General features: G+C 40.6%; 1 protein-coding gene and 1 pseudogene across 1 annotated transcript; both read right to left on the bottom strand.

Moving 5' to 3' along the window:
* Positions 1-10,891: 10,891 nt before the first annotated feature.
* On the bottom strand, positions 10,892-18,045 carry LOC110204259 (uncharacterized; annotated as a pseudogene).
* Positions 18,046-18,129: 84 nt separating this feature from the next.
* LOC144454106 (uncharacterized) lies at positions 18,130-19,274 on the bottom strand. The gene is given in 3 exon segments (XM_078151282.1): positions 18,130-18,346; positions 18,348-18,922; positions 19,023-19,274. Coding segments are annotated over 3 exon segments (1,044 nt in total).
* Positions 19,275-22,978: the final 3,704 nt, after the last annotated feature.

Here is a 22,978-nt window from a genome sequence, read left to right as displayed (position 1 = left end):
TTTACTTCAATGTAAGCAAATTATCCACTTTGCATTTCATAATGTTGTCTTATCTCTTGTTTGGTCATAAATTCTTCCCTTCTCTGTAGATCTGACAGGTAAACTATTCCTTGCTCTCCTAATTTTGTTTATAGCTTCACCCTTTATGTCTATAATTATGTGCCCATTTGGACCTTATCTGGTATATGGTGTAAGATGTTGGTCTATGCCTAGTTTCTGCCATGCTATTTTTCCAGTTTTCCCAACGGTTTTTGTTCAATAATGAGTTCTTATCCCAGAAGCTGGAGTCTTTGAGTTTATCAAACAATAGATCATTATGGTCATTGCCTACTGTGTCTCATGTTTCTAACCTGTTTCTACTGAATCTACCATTCTTTTTCTTAGCCAGTACTAAGTAATTTTGGTGATTGTAGTGTTACAATACAATTTTAGATCTAGTATGGCTAGGCCACATTCCCTTGCATTTCTTCTCATTATTTCTCTCATTTATTTATATTTATATTATAGCATATTTCTTCTCATTATATTCTGGACCTTTTGTTCTTTCAGATGAATTTTTAAAATTTAATTTGTATGTATTATATTTATTTATTATTATTTTATTGTATTTTCTAGCTCTATAAAATAATTTTTGATAGTTTGGTATGGCACTGAAAAAGTCAATTAGTTTAGGTAGAATTGTCATTTTCATTATATTAGTTCAGCTTACCCATGAGCAACTGGTCTTTCTCCAGTTATTTAGATGTGACTTTAATTGGGTCGTATAGTTCCCTGGTTTGTCTTGGCAATAGAATCCCAAATATTTTGTGTTGTTTACAATTACTTTAAATGGAATTTCTGTCTTCTATTTCTTGCTGCTGGGCTATATATAGAAATATAGAGAAATGCTGATGTTTTATGTGAATTTATTTTATGTGCTGCAACTTTGCTAAATTGTAATTATTTCAAGTAGTTTTTTAGTTGATTCTTGAGGATTTCTAAGTATACCATCATATCATCTGCAAAGGGTGATAGCTTTATTTCTTCAATGCCTATTCTAATTCCTTCAATTTCTTTTTCTCCTCTTATTGCTAAAGCTAACATTTCTAGTACAATATTGAATAACAGTAGTGATAACGGGCATCCTTGTTTCACCCCTGATCTTACTGGTAATGCTTCTGACTTATCCCCATCACATATAATGCTTGCCAATGGTTTTAGATAGATGCTACTTAGCATTTTAAAGGAAAACTCCATTTATTCCTGTGCTCTCTAGTGTTTTAATAGTATGCCACAGCTCCTTGAAGCCACAGGTGAGAGCTGGGTGAGTCAGGTGGACTCCAAAGGTGGATGAGCAGCCCTGAAAAAGGGCCCTCACACCAAGCCCTCACACCAGAGGTGCTAGTTCTCCTTGAATACCCATAGAGTCCTGAAGGTCTAGGTACCAACCTTCTGAAATAAGTAAGGCAAAGTTTCAATTTCCATTTTAAGGATAGAGAAACAGAGGCATAGGGTAGTTAAAGAATTAGATCGCCTTGCTGGTTGGTGTTAAGATCAGAAGCTCAAACCTAAGTTTTTAAATTCTATTCATTCATTTATCTCCTCTCTCCCATCCCTCCTCCATGGATTCAAGGAATTTAGAGGAAGCTCTAGGTGAATCTTCCTTCTCCTAAAGAGACTTATATTCTTTTATTTTAGTGATTTTGAGGGGTCATAGGTGAAGGAGATGGCTAGAAAGGGCCATGTTAATTTTTGACAAGGTTTCATCCTGGCATGGCAGAATATTCAGGTGTTTATGTGGAGGAAAGATCCTATTGTTTTCCCCCTCTCAAAAATAAAATCTCACCTACGTGACAGGTTGTGGAACACTCCTAGAGATTTTTAAAACAACCTTGAGATGTCATGTCACACCTCATGTCTTTGGGTTAAAGTATTGTCTCTCCTATCCTCTTCTAAAATCCTAAGACTGAGCAATCCCCTACTACGTACTTTTCTCTTTTTAGTTTTTAGATCTCATTTCTCCCTAGTAGGCTTAAGCTCCTACACCTAGATATTAGTCTTCCTAGCTCCCTCAGGTGTAGGCAAAGGCTTTTCTCCATAGCAGAATTCAATAAACATTTGTTGAAGTGATTTGCAAAAACAAAACATTTGTGTTCCTGCTGTCCAATTTACAAATTGTGAAGGCAGGTGGGGCAGATATTATCTCAATTATATAGACAGCCTCAGAGAAGTTCCGATGGATTATGCAGGGTCACATAGCTACTAAATGGCCAATCTAGGCCTCCTGTTCCATTTCCAAGTAGGGCACAGGTGGAAGGGAGAATAGTTTGGGAGCATGGGGAGGGCGTATCTAAACAAGGCACTTACTTAGTGTTTGAGTGGGGTGCTTGAGACAGCCTGGAGGCAGCAGGTGAGCAGAGGGCACCTAGAGTGGCAGCCAGAATCAAAGAGGAGGCAGAGGCCAGAAAGAGAGGGTATAGAGGCCAAGCTGTGACTTTGTCTTTGGTTATTGTCATTTCTAAATGACAGTTGTAGTCAAGGCCCAGTGCAATTTTGGCAGCCCTAGAGGATTGGTCCTCTTGGCTTAAAAACTTTTAAGACTTATTTACAAGGCTGGGCAGGGCCCTCCCTCTGTGACAATTTTATTTACAGGTTGATCTGACTCCTATACCAGCCTACAAAGCTCCTTTTTTTTTCTTAATAGCTTTGAGTTCCTGTGGTTTTTAAATTTTTTTTATTTATTTTTAATTTATGGTATAAAAAGCAAGCATTTCCAAAACATAGTATGATAAAAAAAAACGGTGGCACCTGATTCTCTTGGCTAGTGAAGAACTGCTATACATAGTGTTGGCCTTGGGCAAAATGGCAAAGTTGTGATTATAGGATAGGATTGTTTTTGCTCCCCATCTTCTTTTCTACCATCAAAGATATTTCTAGGGAGATACTTCATAGAACTTAAATCTGGAAGGGATCTTCGAGACCATTTAGCTTAACACTCTCTCGTTTTATGTAAGGAATCTGAGGCCTACAGAGGACCAATGACTTGCCCAAGATCACCCAGCTGGAATGTGAATCCAATTTTCTGACTTCAAATCTAGTTCTTTTTCCATTATACTTTTATTTACTCATTTTGTTCATAATAGCTAATATTTTTAAAAAACATATGTATTACAAAGTGATTCATATACTACTAGATGCTATATTTACTAAATGCATTAACTCCTCAAGGCTCTATGGGGTAGAGCAAGGCAGGCATTACTTCCATTTACAGATAAGAAAATTGAGACCTGGAGACATTAAGGTCTCACAGCTGTGTGGGACAGCGACCCTAACCCAAATTAAACTCAGATTTCTCAAGGTGGAAAGCAAAGGTTACCTTTATTACAATATCTCCCCCTGGTGCAAGTAGGAGAGAGAGCATGACAGCAAGCAAAAGGAAACGGGATTATATACCCTAACCCAACAAATCCCCACCCACCACTATCCCTTATTCCCCTTGACTGGGAGGTGGGATTACATTCTAGGTCAAAATAGTTTCTTCCTATCCCCTTCTCCTTATCCCAGAGACAGAGAGAGAAGCTAAGGGCAAACAGTTCAGGTTGGGGGCAGAGCTTAATCTTTCTGTTATGTGCTTAAAACCAGGGTCTGGGGCAGCTGGGAGGATTTTGAAAGTAATGATCAAGAATTATTGACCTTTGAGGAGGCTTCATTCTGAGAGTTCATCTCTCACACAGCTAATGAGTTAGCAGACCAACAAATTGAACCCAGGTCTTCTGATGAGGCCAGCACTCTTCCTCCCATGTGACCTGCTTCTTAGGAGAGAATAGATCAGGCAGCAGCACTCCCAGCCCATTCTCTATTCAAATCTGTGCTCATATCATACCTGTGCTCATATGTATCATGGGGAGCCACAAGTGAAAAGGCAGTTAGAAAGGGGTAGGTGGGTTGTTGACAGCCCAGCCTTATGTTTAGACAAATTTGAGAGCCATCTGCTGCCTAGGATGTGCCCTGTCCACTGTCCCCTGTTGAGGTCTAGAGGTTTAGGGGTGCTGGGACCAATCAATGACACGCTGGTACTACCTGAAAGAATTTGACCCAAGCCTTCTTCAGCCAAAGATAAGGTTTATTACAGATGAGCCATATAGTAGATTCAGGCATGAGGAAATCTCAGCTGCTAAATGGCAGCCAGGATGGATCTTATATATAGAAAAACTATGGGAGGGATATAGGAGAGACCAAGTAGTTTGGGATGGTGGGTGGGCCTGGAGAAGGGGTGTCTTGATGGAAGTGGCCAGTAAGCTGGGATGACTGAGAGAGGGTCCTGGAGAATCCTGATGGGAGTGTCTGGGAGGTTAAATGGGGTCTAGATAAAATCAAGGATGGGAAGTATAACCTCCCCCCTCCAGGGCTATCAGCAATAAAAGATAATGGAAGGCTAGGCTTAATTAGGTTAACAAAGAGCCAGGAACCTGGGCCACCTGGCCAAGCAAGAATGGAATCTAGATAAGATCAAGGGTGAGAAGTGGCTGGGGCAAGCAGAGGTAACAGGACAGAATTGGGAGATTGGGTGTAGCCACCAGGAAAGGCCAGTTGAGTGGATTATAGCCTCAGGCAAACGGCAGAGATTTGGGAAAAGTCCAGGGCTTTTCTTTTTGGGGTCTAGATCCCCCAAAATGGTCTTTTCCTTTTAGTGGTTCAGATCCCAGCCCCATCATGTCTACTTCCAGTCCCATCACCTTAATTCAGATCCTCATTATCTTCTATTTCTCCCTGCCTCAGGTCTATGTCCCTTTAATCTAGAATATATAGTCCTGAGCAAGAGTGCTCTGAGTGTGCTGGTAAATCTTTAACAATTGGCTCTCCAAAAAGGAACAAACAAAATAATGCACAGAATACACTTCTAAGTTTAATTTGCATTATTAACATTTTCTTCATCAGTTTCCTAAGTCTAGACAACCAACAAAAGGACAAATCAAGCCAATTTGTAGCATTTGCTGATTTCCAAGGTGTATATGCTGAAAATTTTACAGTCAGTATAAGCTGTCTTCAACACACTGATCACCTCTCAGAAAAAATTATATTTATAGATTGCTTAAGTTTTGCAAAGGCTTTCTTCATAATAACCCTGCAAGGTGGATAGTATAAGAATTATTCCCATTTTATAGATAAGGAAACTGAGACTCTCAAAGCATAAGTTATCGTTCAGTTGTTTCAGACTCTCTGCGACTCCATTTTGATCTTTTCTTGGCAAAGATATTGGAGTCGTTTGCCATTTCCTTCTCCAGATCATTTTACAGATAAGGAAACTGAGGTAAACAGCATTAAGGGACTTGCCCAGGGTCACACAGCTAGGAATGTCTGAAGCCAGATTTGAACTCAGGAATGAGTCTGTCTGACTGCGGGCCCAGCATTCCTAGCTAGCAGCTAGCTGCCCCTGAAAGAACTTCAGCTCTGGAAAAGAAGTATCTGAATTTGATTCTTAGCTCTATTCCTTGTGTCACCTTGGACAAGTCACCTAACCTCTCTGGGCCTCAGTTTCTTTGTCTGTAAACATACAGCTGTTGAACTGCATAACCTCAAGGTCTCTTCTAGCATGATATGATTAATGGAGTCAAGTGTTTTAACCCCATGCCCTAAGCAGATTTGCTTAGCTGGATCGGAAACACTGTCTTTGGCACTACCTTCTCCCCACTCCCATCCAATGAACAAATTTTATGTTTCGTGGGCCATGGGGGAGGAAGGGATCTAAAATGCCACAAGGGGCAGCAACGCCCACAACGCCCACACTGGAGAGTCCTGGGGCTGGGAAGGGAGTCCCCGGGAAGCTATTGGGAATGGGGCAGCTTTCAGTGGTCTCAACTCCCACCCAGAGAGAGCAAAAGTAAGATCAGCTGTATTACTGCCACATCCAGCTTCAGTCTGGAACGGCGGGCCTGCTCTTGGAGCCCCTGTAACTGATCCGTGGAACAAGAAACGTGCTCTCCTGCCCCTTTCCAAACCTGTGCTCCAGGTGCCTGGGAGCTGGGTTTAGCCTCAGCCCCCTCAGCTGTGTGTTGTGCCTTCACAAGCACCATACGGCTTGGTTTTTATTGCAGGGAACTGGGCTCTTGGAAAATGCTCATAGCTCCAGGAGCCAGAAATCTGCACGGATTCATGGCACAGGTGTGTTTCACAAATCTCAGCTGCTCCCCTAACCACGTCCAATAGTCTTAGGCGGACCCTAGTAAGACTACAGCTGTTAGGTCCCCCTAACATTATTGGAGGGGGTTAGGGAGCAGCTGAGCTGTCCTCGGGTCCCCCAAAGGATGATGCCGGCTCTGCAGAGTTTCGTCCTAGCTGGAGAAGGAAGCGACGTGTTCCAGGGGAGAAACGGTGAGCTTGGTGGTTTGGGAGCATCCGCGTCAATTCCCCCTTGAGATTATCTGCTCAGGGAAAGTGGGAAGGGTGAGGGAGAGGGGACGATGACCGACAGCAGGTGAATCATCTGTGATCTCGTTTTTCTCAGGCTTTCTTGACTTTTTTTTTATCCCCTTAATGCTCGAGAAAACGAAAGCTGCCCTTGCTGAAAACGAGTTGCTTTTGAAACTTGTCCTGGCAGGAAGGAGGAGGAAGGAACTTGGCCTTCCTACCCTGGAAGACAGGCAGCAAGAGGGTCGGCTGTAGGTGTAATAGACTTGGACTGCTGACTTGGCGTCTTGCTGCCCGGTAAAAGCTGCTTGTGCTTGGAGGAGTGGACGCTTCCTACAGTCTTGGTAGCTGCGGGGGAGCCCTCCTGAGATTGAGAGCCAGCTTTGGCGAGACTGGGATTCCTGGAGCATCGGTATTCTTGTAAGAGAACTCCGTGCATGCCTGGCTAGATTGTTCTGAAGGAACGGAGTTTCCTGGCCAGGTGGGTGCAATAGTTGATTCAGTATCTCATTGCTTGGATTAATTTTTAAAATTCAGGAGTGGGAGCGCCACTAGAATCTAGAGGGCAACACACAAAAAACGTTTTGGAAACGAATAACTGCTGCTTTCATGCTATTGCTCAACCTTTTCATTTATGGTACAGGAAAAGTTAATCTCTGCCACCGGTATGTGCCATCTGTGAGATAGGAACACATTTGTGTTGACTTGTGCCCAAGAAAATGCTTTGAAAAAATCCCCTTCTGGCTTTTCCTTTTGAAGTATCTTCTTCAGAGATTCTCTACTTGATTTAAGATTAAAGAAAGACAGAAAAAGAATGCAATACTTAATTGTTTCACTGGGGATGGGGAGATTGGTGGTGGGCTGGCTGGTCAGCTGGCAGTTGTGGCTGAATTGAATAATTTAGTGACATTTCTTGTGCAAGGTAGATGGACTTTAGTCTGAGAGATTTGGGCAAGACCTGGTTGTTTTACTGGTTGAGAAGGAAGACAAGCTTTTGAAGAAATCTGAAATTTATCAATCAGTGGTCCCTTTCTTACTGGCAGAGTGAAATGGATAGGAGGATTTAATTCAAGTGAATCAATCTTGTATTTTGTGGAAAATGAAAATGAGGTTTCTAGTTGACCCTTTTCTTGAGAGGAGGAAATCATAGCTCAGAATAGCCAAGTGATGTACTTTTTAAAAAGAAGCTTTATTTACCTTGCTGAGTAGTGTAATCACTTGGTTTTATGTATATCTATCTATGTGTCTATCTGTATTCATGTAGATAAGTAGATTAGATGGAAATGTGTATCTTAGAGTCTCATTTAGCAACCTGACAAGATTTGTTTTAGAGCAATTATTACTTTTGTTAACCATCTTTCAATGTCTGTTTTCACTCTGTATATATGAGATGGGAATAGGAGCAGTGAAGGCAGTGCTTGAGTTAATCACAAAGGTTTAACTGCATGTTTCTTGAACTCATTCTTTGATTTGGGATAGTCTTATTTCCTTATCAGAGCTCAGCACAGTGCCTGGCACATAATAAGCACTTAAAAATATTCTATCTTATAAGTATACTTTGGTTATAAAGAAACTAATAGCTGTGGTCATTAGCCTACCTTTTTCTGAAAAATAATTTGTGTTGTTTTAGATTCTAGTTGATGGAAAAAAGGAAGGGGAAAGTTCTCAATTTAGTCCACTAACAAGTGTTGTAAACAGAACAAGCCTTTAGGGTCAAAGGTAGTTTGAGTTAGAAGAAATGTGTCCCCTTCAGAGCTTTATTTCACGTATCCTGGGCTCGTATTTTCTGCAGCCGCTGTCCATAAGAGAAAAGGCTTACTTTTGTTGTTGAATGTGACATTTTAGGCTTTAATATTATGAATCTTGAGAAAATGTTTAAGCCATTGGTGTTTAATGTTATGAACTTTGGTAAAATGTTTAAGCTAGTAATGACATTATAGGGAAATGGCACCTAGCATTAATGATATTGTTAATTGAAAATTTCTGTTAGGACATGAATTTTTCATTACTCATTAAAGTAAGTTGCTTCTGTTTAAATTGTTAGCTTTCCTGAGTAAAAATATTATTCCTTTTGTTGTTTCCTGATTTCCACAATTCCAGTGCAGTCCTGGTGTTGTTAGAAATAGGCTTGACACCAAAAATTTAGTATCAAGAAAATTTATCATAAAGAAAGTCCAGAGGATTTAGATGTTTCTGGCCAAAAGCCGGCTCCACCCCTCTTCAGGAGGGGTGGGCCCTGAGTGCAAGGGCAAGTGTGCTTTTATGCAGTTGAATTCAGCGGGAAACCTCCCAGGCCGGGATTGGTCCATCCCTTCCCAAGTTGCACCTTTCCTTACATGTTTCCCCTTGATAGGCTCAAGTATGTTCCCCCTCCCTTGGTCATACGTCCCAAGACTCATTACTGAGGCTCTAATTTTATGCAGGGTGTGTCAGATAATAGTAATGAAGCTCATGAAGCAGGCGCACTAACATTTTTCAGGTGTCCTCAGGTTGACCCTAACTGGTCTGAGCTGGCTTGACACTTATCTTGATTTTGGGGCCTTTATAGAACCTTCAACTTACTTTTTATTGGCTAAGCCCGAGCCCACCTACAGTGTACTACTTCCTGGAGCTGTTATTCTTTAAATCTCTGCATTATTCTACCTGTGGAAACTGAAGCCCTTCTAACTCTAACAGTGTTTTAGCCTTAATTTCATACTGTTTATATAAAGAAGACTGCCTGAAGTGATATTTAATTAAATAGTAGTGAGCAGTCAGAGGTTGGAAAATGACAACTTTTAATGGAGAAACCCATGGTTAAAATAAATGATGTGTATATTTTGAGATGCCTTAGGTATAAAGTATATAAATCTAATGTTTTTCCTATTAGTCCCATTTGTATTCCTATTAGCATCATTTTATTCACTGTATTAATACTTGGACTTCTGAGTGGTATTTTCAGAACTAGAGGCCATCATATAGAACAGATTTGGGCGATTTTACATACAGTTTAAAACAATGCATTATGTTTCTATTTTGACTGATTTATTGGTTTCTTGTAAAAGTGTTTCTGCAAGTCCAAGTTATTTTCATGTACAGTAAATGACAGGGGAAGTGTTTGTCCAAAATACCAGCGCTGCTGTATTTTTCACCACATGAAGGAAACATGAAAATGTTCGGATATAAATCCTTGGGGCAAACACAGAGGCATAGGAGGGTCAAGTTGGAGAGGCTCTGCCTATTTCAGCAACTTGATAGACTCCAGGGCCAGCACCAGGACCAGGGCAGGAGCATAGTTCCTAACGTTTTACACCTTTTCCGGGGCCAAGGCAAATTAGGGAGAAAGGGACAAGAGAGTTTATAGCAGTTCTTCTTAATCTTTTTTTTCTTTTTTCTTTTTTTTTTTTTGTGCCATGGCTCCCTTTGGTAGGCTGGCTCCTCAGCATAATGCTTTTAAATGCATAGCTTGAGCCCATCATTTTAAATCCATGTGAATCTGTATTTTAAGGTACATATTTTTGAATACAACATAATATTAGAGGCTGATTTTTAAATCTTTATGCTACCCCCACCACATTTCATACATGAGTTCATTCTATTTATGGTTATGATTGTCAACTGTATGTGCAACTTCCATCATACACTCTTATAATTTGTCCTCTCTCCTCTCCTTTATGAAGAAGGAGGTGGAGAAAGAGAAGGAATGTGATCAACAGTAGTAATGGTTAACTTTTTATGCAGGGTGGTTTCCTTTTAGTTTATGAACTAAATATCCACTCTCTGGTCATGATTTTCTAAAAGTTAAAATTACAGGCTACTTAAAGTTTTTTTGGTATGAAGGAAAATACCGCCTTTATATTTTCTTTTCTTAGAGAGCTAAGCAATGTTCAAAACAGGCTCATCACAAAAAAATCCTTATTGCAAGAGATGAAATCCCAGCTGGACAATGACAAAGAAAATGAGGCCAGACCAACCTTTGAGATTGTGTCCTTGAAAGACCATGTCAGATGTTGTGAGGAAATCAAAGCTTTGGCCAAAAGAATAAGCTCTTGATTAAGAGCTTACTGTGTGCAGAGCTTTGCTAAGTGCTGAGGATACAAATAGAAAGAAAGGCACCTAACCTCTCCTTTCAAGGAGCTCACATTCTAGTGGGAGAGAGACAACATAAGCAATTTCAGCTGTTAATGAATTGTTGGCTTGATGACTCATAAAGGGTCCATGGGTTGAGTGGCAAAGCATATAGTAACATGTCCTTTGTAATGCTCTTTTCACTGATGAATACACTTATCTCCATTTATAATGTTGAGCCATTTGACAGTGTGAAGACTTTTGGTGGGAAGAACTTTTTTCCTGGTTCTTAAGTAAGTGTGATTACTGAGGAGGTGAAGGCTTTAGGACCTGGAGAAGTAGGTGACAGGTCCCATCCCCTTCCTGGGTTGGTTTCTGGGATGATGGCTTCAGTGGCTGGGCTTGGCAGTAGGACTGGTTGGTGTAGGGAGTGTTCCCACTCTCTGGGTTCTTGGGCTTACTGGTCCATCAGTGGCAGTTGGTCAGCTGTTGGTGGGGTGGGGAAGGGGGCCCCTTCCTCCACAGTGATCGCTTCTGTGACTTCTTGCTTCAGGAACTGGGCTAAAGCAGGACCAGTGTTCTAGGGGACAGTGATACTGCTAGGGATCATGGGTTCAGGGTCCTGGGCTATCTTTATGTGAATCAGTCTCATGGGAGGTTGTGGTGGAAGTGCTGGTGGTGGCTTGATTCCCCTGGCACATCCCACCTTGTATGTCTCCCTTCAGGTGTCTTGCTGCATTTGCTATGCTGGCTTGCTTGCCTTGGAGGTGTCAGTTGGTTGGCATTTGGTGGAGATGACATGCCCCATCTTGATAGAAGCTGTTCCTTGCATGGTGGGGAACTTGTGGATTTCCAGGCAATTTACAAGTCTTTTCAGTTCTGCCTGTGTAACACCTTTCACAAATATCCATTGCCCTTTTTTATTTCCACTCCCATGACATCATGAGGTGGAATGTTTTTCCTATGTTTTTCCTTTCTCTATCCAATTTCTAGTGAGTTAGTTTTGTAGGAAATTGAGCAAATGCCCAGTGACCCTTGGGTTAGTCTACCTTTTCCAACTGAGGAACTCACATATATGGCTATTGATCCTCATATGTTCCTTACCATAATTTCAGCCCCTAGAATTTCTTCTGTGTCATGAAAGGAATTAATGTAATCTTCTGGGAGAAGGCAGTTGAAAACCATCTCTAGGTATTCTATTTCTCAGGCACATTTGGAAACAATAACATCATGGTAGAAGGCACAATCAAAGAGGTAGAAGGTGGGTTGGCTAGTGGAAGAAGCTCTGAGATTTAGATTATAGTCTTGGCTGTGTTTAACTAGTTACCTTCTCTGCCTTAGTCAAGTCAGTTAATTTGCATCATGCTTTCCTCATCTAGAAAACTGTGATAAAAATACTCACCCTTCTTTTGTTATAGGATTGTTATGAAGGCAAAGGAGATAGTAGGTGAAAAATCGCTTTTGCAGGTCAAATATTTTCATTATTATCATTATGATGAAGTGCCCTTGGGAACTAATTGAATGATACAGTACAGCAGGATTGCTTCCACCTAACCCTATTTCCTTTTTAGAGTGGTAGCTCATGAGAATGCTGCAGATTTTAATTTGCATCATGATTTCCTCATCAAGAAAATTAGAATGAAAATACAAGCACTTTCTTCTTTGTTATATAATTTGCTATAAAGATGAATGAGATGTCAGGTGAAAAATCACTGTCATACTTCACAATTTTCGTTAATTCTCTTCACTATTATCATTCTTGTTATCATTATCATAAAATAGCTTAGGGAAACAATTGAACAACACAGGAGAGCTGCCGGGTGATACAGTGGACAGAGTTCTGTGCCTGGTGTCAGGAAGATTCATTTTCCTGAGTTCATATCTGGCCTCAGATACTTCCTAGCTGTGTGACCCTGGGCAACTCACTTAACCCTGTTTGTCTCAGTTTTCTCACTTGTAAAATGAGCTGGAGAAGGAAACGGCAAACCTCTCCAGCATCTGTGTAAATAAAGCAAAACAAAACAATTGTGGTCCCCTTCATATTTCTTATTTTATCATGTTTTGTTTATAAAGTAAGCCTTTATGAATTTTACTTTTTTGTATTTACCTGGAAATTCGGTATGCCCTAAACTATGATCAGTTTCTGTTAAAAATCCTAGTTTTGAGAAGAAAATAAATGTTTTAATATTTCTGTTAATCTATATTAAATATTGAATTACAACACTATATATGCAGCTCATAAAATAAACCCACATAAATCATCAGCGTTTCTTTATATTGCTAAGAAAGCCTTGCAAGAAGAGATAGAAAAATTAGATTTTTAATGTAACTGTAGACAATATAAAATATTTGGGAGTCTACCTGCAAAGATAAACCCAGGAATTATGTGAACACAATTACAATACACTTTTCTCACAAAGAATTCAGAATTAAATAATTTGAAAAATACCAATTGCTCATGGGTAGGCCGAACTAATAGAATAAAAATGAAAATCTTGCCTAAATTAATTTACTTATTCATTGCCATACCAAACCGACTACCACAATTATTTTAGAGAGCTAGAAAAAATAATAACAAAATTCACCCAGAAGAACAAAATATCAAGGCCATTAATGAAAAGAAATGCAAGGGAAGGTGGCCTCGCAATACTAGATCTAAAACTGTTTTGTAAAGCAGCAATCATGAAAACTCCTTGACATTGCCTCAGAAATAGAGTGGTGGATCAGTGCAATAGGTTAGGTACATAAGACACAGTAATCAATAACATGGTAATCTTCTTTTTGATAAACCCCCAAACTCCAGCTTCTGGGACAACAACTCCATATTTGGCAAAAAGTGTTGGGAAAACTGGAAAATAGTACAGCAGAAAGGAGGCATAGACCAACATTTTACACCGTGTGCCAAAATAAGGTCAAAATGAATATGCTATTTAGACATCAAGGTTGAATATATAAACAAATGAGGAGAGTAAGGAATGGTTTACTTGTCAGATCTGTGGAGAAGGTAGAAGTTTATGACCAAACATACATTAGTTGCTAGGTCATTGTTTCATATTTTAATTCTCTGTCAATGCTTAATTTTGAATCTTGTTGATTTTAAGCATTTCCTTTGAGGTGAGGAAAGCAAAATCTGTCTTGTAACTTGATAACTACTTTTCACATTGAGTATCTTTACTCATAGAACCTTCTTTGGGGAAACCCTAGACATGAGTGTTGTGGGCTAAGAGGTTGAGAGGTTGTGACCCCTCAAAGACCAGAGTACAGGACTGGTGGTCTGGAATGAATTCACAGACTCATGTATTCTGTGAGCCAAGGTGGCAAAGTTTATTGTTACCTTTTCAGAGGGCAAGGATTCTTAAAGGATCCTGCAACCTTAGAGAGGTACAGGTAAAGTTTATCTAGGAAAAAATGCAATAAAACATGTGTCAAATATGCTAACTAGGTGATTCAGGGTGGGATTAGGGAGTGGTTAAGGAGTGGTCAGTTCTCAATTGAAACTCAAGATAAGAAAAATCCCATTATTCAAGAGAGTATCTGGTCCCAGACATCCTGGGCCCAGTGATAACAAACAGGAAGAATACTGATCAGCTCCATCTGGTCCTGAAATTTGCTGACACAGGAAGGGGTGTGTTTAGTTCACTCAGAGAGCAAAAGATTAATTTAGGTTTTTGGCCCTCCTTGGGGCCCAATTGATCCCACATGATTATCAAGGGACAGTGTTTCTGAGGCTAGGGAGAAGTTGGGGTCCAAGTACAAGCACCCAAACATAAGCGCCTAAGTATAAGCACCCAAGCACCCCAACATTCCCCCCTTGAACAGACGGGACCCAAAATCTTTTGGGTTAGGGATGATGGTCTCAGCTTCTGAAATGCTTCCTGCCGGGTTTGGGCTTAGAGCTGTCCCTGTCTGCTGGGGTCCCTCTGGTCAAGGAGTTGGTTCTCTAGTCAGTGTCTGGAACTTGGCCGATGCCAGGTCCAAGGGCTGATAGGTTGTGGTCTGGGACAGAGGTTGGTACTCAGCTTGAGCAGTCATCCAGAAGTGGAGGGCACTGAGCCTAGAGGAGACAAATCTGGCAAGGAGATTAAGCAGACAATGCCAAAAAGAAGGAAAAGGAATATAATCAGGAGTGAGACAAGAATAGGGGTTAACATAGAGAGAAACCAGGATCCCCAAGGAGAGGATGTACTGGTGTACTAAGGGTTGTTGTGGATGTCTCACATCCAGGTCCTATTGAGCTCCAGCTATTGAGAGTTGTTAATATACATACAGCAGGAGGTGTTGGCCAGGGCACAGATACCTCCACTAAGCAAGTAGATAATCCAAAGCTATCTGATTATCCAGGACCACATTTGCCAGGGAATACAGAGGTTGCTGAATATCCCAGAGGCCATAAGCTGTGTCATTTGCCAATTGGTGCATGGTCCCTGTCAGGTTTGAAAGAATGAACTGATGTTGTAAATGTCCATACCAAGGCATGAGACACTCTGCTCCCTTTTAAGGTCCCAGAGAACATTGTCCCAGAACCCATGCTTCACTCTTGTTAGAGTGGAGGTACTGGGGGTAGAATATTGAAAATGGTCAGAGGTGGTGCCAAAAATCCAAGGGAGCACACACCAAAATCCTTATAAGTTGTTTAACATTGGGTGGCTAGAACAACAGTCCTGGGGTCCTGCCAAGTAGTGGCATTTTGCTTTACTTATTCCCAGAATCCTCACCAGCTGGCCCACCCATCCCACAAAGCAAGGAGTATCCCTTAGGGGAACAGATGGGACCTGTTTGTAAAAGGTACTGAGCATGGATGCCCCCATGGATCAGTATGATTACATGCTACTATTATATAGGTAAGAGAGAAACTTTCAAAAATCAATAAGAGTGTTACAGCTAGTAGGGGGCAGTAATATTGTGTGTCAACTAGGAAGAGAAGGTTAAATAGGAAATACCTACCAGGAGAGTGGCAGGAGGAATTTGGTCATAGGTGCAAGTAGGGAGTGTTCCCTCAGAATAGGTGGTACAGCTGGCAGAGGTAAAGCTCTGGGGACACATCACTCACTGTAGGCATCATTACAGGTGGTGCAAGTCAAGAGACCAGCAGAGACATTTACCATCCCTCCCCTGGGAAGGGTCTTTACCTGTATAGTGGCCATAGAACTTGTCTCCCAAGCAAGGGAATAATTCCCTGCTGAGAAACAGGATGTTGAGATAGAAAAATTTTCCCATAAAGGAGTGGCCAGTACAAAAGGGGTGGCAAAGACCTCTGAGGTGGTTACATTGGGGAGGAGGCTCTCTCACCAAAACTGCCTTAAGCAAAAGAGGTTCCTAACTTTAACCTCACAACTGAATAGATATACAATCTTGTTCAGCAAGCTTGTTTATCCTTCTCTAATTGTACTTCAGAAATTGAATCTTTTACATATGATAAATTCAAATACTGATTTTACTCTTACTTTGGCCATGGGAGGTGGTCTGGTCTGCTTAAGTTGTGTTTTTTGTTTTCCATGAGTTTGAAAACTCCTGGTCATTACTTAATTTTATGGGTTCCTCAGCGACTTTTTCTTGAGTCTGGTTTTTGTTATCTTCTAACACAGCACTGCTGCTGGTTTCTGTAAACAAAGAAGGCTCTGACTGGGTTTCTTTTGATTGTCACTGACCCGTGGGACAGATTTTAGAAGACATCTCTCTGGGCTATACTTTTCAACATCAATTGGCTCTGACAGTTTGCTACTAGGTGTCTCTGATTTTATTCTCTTTCTCAAAAGAGTATTGTAAAAAGTTTTCTTCCAATTTGAGACTTTTTCTGGGGTTGATTCTCCTGCTGTGGTGGAGGGGTCATCTTTGCTAAGATTAGCAGATCTTTACAGATCTGCTTTCTCTTGTCAGGAAAAATCAGGAGACAGTTGCTTTTCCAATCTTACCCTAAGGTAAGATATCCTTTGACAATGGATTCCTATCCATTCTGTAGTGTGTCTGCTTCTCAAGGTAGACCTTAAATGTAACAGGTCTTCAGTCATACCTCTATTTTTGTTCTCAGCACAAGCTATCTCCATGGCCCTCAGCAAAGGAGTACTATAGAGCTCTTTGTCAGTTTCATTTTGGCTTCCAATTCTAAAGGATTCTTGCACTCTATCCTGGGCTTTATTTTCCAGGCTTGGAAGCTGCTTTTCAACAATCTTTTTTAGACTAGGTATCTGATGAATTTCTTGAGGTTGTTTGTTTCTGTTTCTAGTTAAACATAAAATTCCTTCAGGTACCAACGAATTTTTAAAGATATCCAGGCAAATAACTGTGCATTTGTCATTGTTATTTATGTTCCTGGATGTTGATACAGGATTAGATCCTTTCAGTCCTGTATCTTTTTATTTTTACCACTAGACTTCAATCCAATTTAATGGACTTTCACAGGCTTCTTTGGCTCTTTTAGCTTTGTTTCGGGTGCCACCCTGGCAGCATGGAGTAATCTAATGCCCCTACTTCTAGATGGTGAAGACCTGTGACACGGACTCTCCTTGGCTTTCTTCTCCAGGAGACTCTTCCCTAGACACTCCATACATATACTCTCTTCCTTTTTATGTGATCTTGATGAAAAATTTCTCTGGGAAGCTCTTCTGCAGTTTCTTTTTTTCCTCTAGTTTTTGCCTCTAGTTTTTGAAGTCATCATCCCTATATTGGGACTTGCATCTTTAAGTTTCTTCCCTCTTTCTCTGTCTTACATAGTTCAGTTGGTCAACTAAATTGAGTTCTTGCGATTTCTTAGCAGACTTAATTATGTTGTGCTAGATGTTAAAGATTCCATCTTTTCACGAACTGTGAAACTCTTAGGTGGTATCTATTCCTTCCTCTGTATGCATATGTTCTTTTTGAAACTTTACTTGCTTCTCTTTCTTGAAGCCAGTCCATCTTCAGTCACAGTGGTCTTCCCCTGCAAATTTTTGATACTTTTTTGTTCATTTTCTGCGTGTAACTCATTGATTTCACTCCAATTCAAATTCACTTCCTGCACAGGTTTATTTCTGTTTCTAGGGTGCAGTACTGCCTTGTGACCCTTTAATATCCCTGGAAAATTCTTAAAAGGTTCCTTTTCACTATTTAGGAATATCTTATATGATTGACTAGGAAATATTTCCTTTGTATTCCTGGAACAAAACACCATCATTCCTGTATTCTCCATTCTTTTTTTCAATTTTAGTTCTTTTAAGACCTTTGGTGGCTTCTTTTCATTTCGTTGTGTGTGAGATGTTATTTCACCAACAGAACCACTAACTTTTGTTCTTTCATCAGGATCAGTTTTAGGTCTAGCCCTCTCCATCAGTTTGAATCTCTTTAGATCTTCTGGTTTTACTTTTGACATTTTCAAAACTCTCCTAAAACCCTTTTAAGTTTTCTCCTGGTTTTGCCTTTTCCTTATGAACTGTCATATTCCTATGACCTCGAAGGTCTTCTTCTTTTTGGGTTCTCTTCTAAGTTTCCCTAGGCTGCTTGGTGTGTTTTGTATTAGTTGTATTTTGGGTCTTTCATTCATTGAGTATTCTGGATCACATTTTTTCTGTGATGTTTTACCAGACTTCTTGACAACTTTCCATCTTCTATTAAATGTTCTCACTTTTCCTCAGGCATTCTTATCAGTCTCCTGGTGGTGGTCAGATCTTCTACTGATCCATATTTCTGTACTTGTTTTATTAGGAGGGACTTGTTTATGCTTCAGTTTTGGATTTGCTTTGGAATAGTCATCCTAAGCTCTTTGAGGCATGCCTGCTCTTCTGTGTTTTTCTTTTGAATATGCGCAGGTTGATTTCTGTTATATTTGAGGCCTACCAGATCTTCAGATGGCCCTTTCTGCCTAAGAGGTGGCCTAATGTTCATATTTTGGTTGCTTTTTTCCTTAGGCGAACTCATCATTGATCTTTCATTGCCACTCCTCCTCCCCTACTTCCAATTTGTCCTTAGGAGTTCTCATCGGTCTCTTGACCACTGTTGTCAGATGCTCCACGGAGCCACATTTTAGTTTAGGAGTCTTCATGAGCTGCTTGGGGAGATCCTCTGCCTCAGTTTGCTGCTCTGCTGTCCTCATCAGCTTCTTTTGGATTTCAGTTTCCTTTGGGGTTGTCCCAAGATTTTCCTGAACAGAATTTGCATCATCCACAGCAGACTCTGCCACTTTGTTTTCTTTGTCTACTTTCAGTTCTGCCGCCATTGATGTTGGAGTTGCCATAGGCACTCTGAGGCCAGTTAGGTCTTCTGTTTTTGTTTTTCCCTCTGGGGTTCTTATGACTTTCTTCATGCCTCCTGGTTCATTGATGTAATTTGGTGTTACAGTTCCTGGGGCAGCCTGCACATCTACAGACACACCACCTGGCTTTAGACTTATTTTGTTGGCTCCCGTCCGAGAGTGCTCTTCATTTGGTGAGGAAATTCTTGGCTGATCAGTGACAGATGGCTCTTTATTTGATTTTATTTTTAAAGAGGTAGTTCCTTTGACGTTAAAAGTGTTGGCCTGCGCATTTGATGTTACAGGTGTAGCTGTATGTTATTACTGGACGATGTTCTGCCATACTTACACATTTCCTAGATATTTTTGATGTGGCCTTCTTTACATATCCAGTTTCAAATGTTTCTTCCACGTATGTGACTTTTTGATCTAGTGCTGGTGTTTTTTTAATTCTGCTGAGATGTGACATTGATACATTTTCCTTTGATGTACAGGTTTTTTTCAAAGGTGAAATATTGGGTGTTAATATTTTGGGGTCTACATCGACTTCTCGAAGTGGAATGTTTGTTATTTCACCACATCTAATTTCAGAGATCTTCTTTAGGGTTTTAACGATTTCATTCGGGGCACGGCGCATATAATGCTCTGGCCATATAGCTGTTCTGTTGTGTTAGGAATAGTAGGCATCAATCTCTGTGCTGTAATAAATGACAGAATAAAGATAATTATGAAACAAAGACTATGCCTCTGCTCACTAGTCTAGGGACTAATTCTTCTTTAGGAATGAAAGGTCTACCCAAATTATTGTTTTGTAGTCTTGCGTTTTCCTGGCCAATGATAATATTTAGTAAGATGATGTAAATCTATGCCCATCCATGTTAAAAATATGGATATATATGTTGCATTACATGTAAATATAATATATAGACATCCATAACTTTAAGTTATGGCTAGTTTGGTTGGAATACAGAGTACATGAAGGAGAGCAATATGAAAGAAAGTGGGTTTTGGGAGTTTGTGTTTAATCCTAAAGGAAGAGGAAGCCAACTAAAGATGCCCAAGAGGCATACTAATTACTATGGGTTAGATCTGTGTGAAGGGAAGGATTGTGGAGAGGAGGCCAATTAGGAAGCTATTTTAACAGTTAAGGGCTAGAAGCAATTAGGGCCTAGAAGTGCTGGCCACAGTAGTGGGAAAAAAGGGATAAATCCCTTTCTCCTTGGAGAGAGAACTGGTAAGACTTGCAATTAGACTGGGGTGTGATTGAAGAGTCAAAGATTCTTTGTATGGATGCTAAGTATACCTTATAAGAAATGTTTAAATTGTCATAACACAAGAACGTTTAGGTGTTAGCTCTCCTTTTTCATCATAAAATAAAAATTCTACATGGATGGGTCATGTCATTGTGATTCGGTGAGGGCCCAGCCCTTTGGGTTGAAGTTTAGCTATAGCAACTCATGAAACCTCTACTGGCATGGCAAGGGCGAATCATAACTTGCCATTCCAAAGTTTCATAGAAGAAAAAAGGAAAACCAACCTCTACAGTCATTATCTGATCTACGTTCTAAAGGTCTTCGTCTCCTGAAGAGCACTTGTGTAAATTTGTGCCAATCTCAGGAGACACGTTTGCAGTTTTCTGTTTGATAGTGGTTTCCAACATGTCTGCTAATCCTATTAATGAAGAAAATAGGTAACATTAATGTATGTAATAAACACATAGAATATCACATATACAGTTATACTGTATATATTACAGATATGTATTTTTTAAAAGTAAAAAAGTCATATTCCACCTCTTCCAACAAGAAAAATGGGACAGAGTCCCCTTCCATTCTATTCATAAAGAGATCTCTTCTCAAAATCCCGGGCATGCAATCAATCTAGATGCAAACTCTTGACTCTCATTCCTACTTCAAACAATGCAACAGACTCCCTCTGCTCATTAGGCATAATGATATTTTTCAAAGTCCAAGGCCCCCAACCTAGGCTGCAAACTCAACTCTCCTTTCCTGCTTCCTTCACTGGCTTTCAGTTCTTGACTGGCATTTAGGCCAGTCTGTCTGCTTCTCTTGTTGCTTCACAACCACCTTTATTCTTCCCGACCACATACCGCAAGATACAGCCTAGCCCTGCCCAGAGGCGTAACTATGCTAACTCAGAGTTATCATGGGGCTGGTTTGTTTGCAGCTGAAAAGATAGGCTATCCCACCAGATCCGACCACAAGAATTGGCCAGGACCTCCAAAGAATGTGCACTCCCCCTTCTGCAGGAGTTGGGGAGCACTTCTATCAGCTCTTTTAAAATTGTGCTTCTAGAAACACATTTTGGCAGGCAGTTTCAATCTGCCTGCCTACGTGGCATTCTCATGGCCTTCTGTGCACACTCTTTCACCTGCGAAATCCTCATTCATATCCATCTTAGGGTTGAAAACAAAGTTGTTCAGCATCCTACAGGGCCACACAGGCACAGTCACTTTTTCAATATGAGCTCTCCCAATCACTAGGGTGCGGGGAGTTTGCTAAAGTGATTCTGTGAGTGGTTTGCAGGCTTCTTCTGTAAAGGAAAAAGAAATATTTCCAAAAATAAATTTAGTATTTCTTAATGTTTGCTGAGATGACATTCCTAAGTACACAGATGTAAATGTGTAATACACATGATGAATATATGTATATAGACACATGTATTATGTATATGTGTAACATGCACATACACATATAAAAATGATCTCCACATTTCTGTAATGTACCTTGACCTTGGGGTTAATCTCCTCTGCTTTTTTGTTATCCTTCTCTCAAGACCATGTTTTATAACAACGTGTGCTTGTGGTTTTTTTGGTACCTAATCTCACCACATCTGCCCAAGAGAGTACAACTGTTAAGAAAAGTAACCAACAATTAATACAAATAAAATTCATTCAAACAGAAGATAAATGAACATTTTTGGATAAAACAATTAACAAAGAAAAAACCAAACCTCCCTAAACACTGATATCTTGTCTATTTCTAGTCACCCAACTAACTTCAAGGCATTCTCTCCCCCACTTTCTTGCTGGATACATCCAGCCAAATGTTGCCATTTATCTCTTCTTTCCACATCTATCACGTCAACTCCTCTTTTCTCTTGACTCACAAATACCACCAGGTACTCTATCTAAAAGCTGCCCCCACCACTCTCACTGCAAACTGATTTGTAACAAGTGCCGAATTCCTGTTTTCCTCCTTTTCTCTTTCCTACAGTAGTTGCCAAAGTGATTTTTGCTAACCCCAGCACACAAGTCTTACCCATCATGTCTCAACTCCTTCCTGTTATTGACAAACTCCAAAAGCAGCTTTCTATCACTCCCATGAGATTACTAACTTTTCTAGCCTTGTTTTATTTACATCTTTTACCTCGACCCCGCACAGAGCTCTGCACCGTCAGATCCAGCCATATACTGTCTCTCTTACTGTTCCTCCTACGTCCATTCCCTGTGTTGGTAGACTGATGTCTTAAGCTCTTTGAAGCCAGGGGACTGCCTGCCCCCTGCCTGTAAAAACCATCGGAAAATGATTCCCTGCTCAAATACCCATGAGATTGTCTTTTGGTGCTCCGCTCTTGGCGTGACTCATCTGTAGCGTATCAAACGCCTGGCTTCTTGTTGCAGAGGAGGATCTCCTCCAGACCGATGGTGTGCTCAGGGTCTTGTGGGGCTGGATGGTCTGGATTTTGGGAATAGATGTTGTTCTCTTGTGCAGTAATTTTGAGAAGGCACTATTATCCCTGCTAGGTGCAGACTTCTTTTTAAGATTAGGAATGGCTGGTAACTGTTGGGGTGGGTCTTTTGTACACGGTATCCCTTCCACTAGACTGTGGGAAGCCTCTTTTTCTGGTGGTTTAGAATGTGTCTGCTGCAGTGGACATTTTTATACAGTTTATAAATGACAAGATGTGCTATGGTTCCCTAATAAAGAACTGAATATGGCCAAGGTGCATCAAAAGCCTGTGACAGACATTTCATTTGAGTCTGACAACAACCCTTTGAGCGCTAATCCTACAGAGACTGTCTCTGCAAAGGCACCCCTCGAGGCTCAATGACTTTTGGGGACAAAAGTCTCCCCCTGCTGCCAGGTAGCAGTCAGACGGATATAGCAACACATATGTCTCTTTAAAACAACGATGCCAGCCACCATTGGCCCTGAGCACATTAGTTTAGGCCTTGCCTTCCTAGCAATGAGAGCTATGCTACCCCAGAGTTGGAGAGGATTGCTTCTCCAAGGCAACTGGAGGTAGACGAGGTCCTCAAACAAAGCCTGTCTGGCCACTTGTTAGGAATGCTGGCAAGTTCACTGGTTTGCTGTAGAT

Source organism: Phascolarctos cinereus, unplaced genomic scaffold (genome assembly GCF_003287225.1).
Source record: "Phascolarctos cinereus isolate Bilbo 61053 unplaced genomic scaffold, phaCin_HiC Scaffold_179;HRSCAF=755, whole genome shotgun sequence".
Classification (NCBI taxonomy): Eukaryota; Metazoa; Chordata; class Mammalia; order Diprotodontia; family Phascolarctidae; genus Phascolarctos; species Phascolarctos cinereus.
Note: the sequence above shows the minus strand (reverse complement) of the source record. Positions and strands in the feature narration are given on the sequence as shown.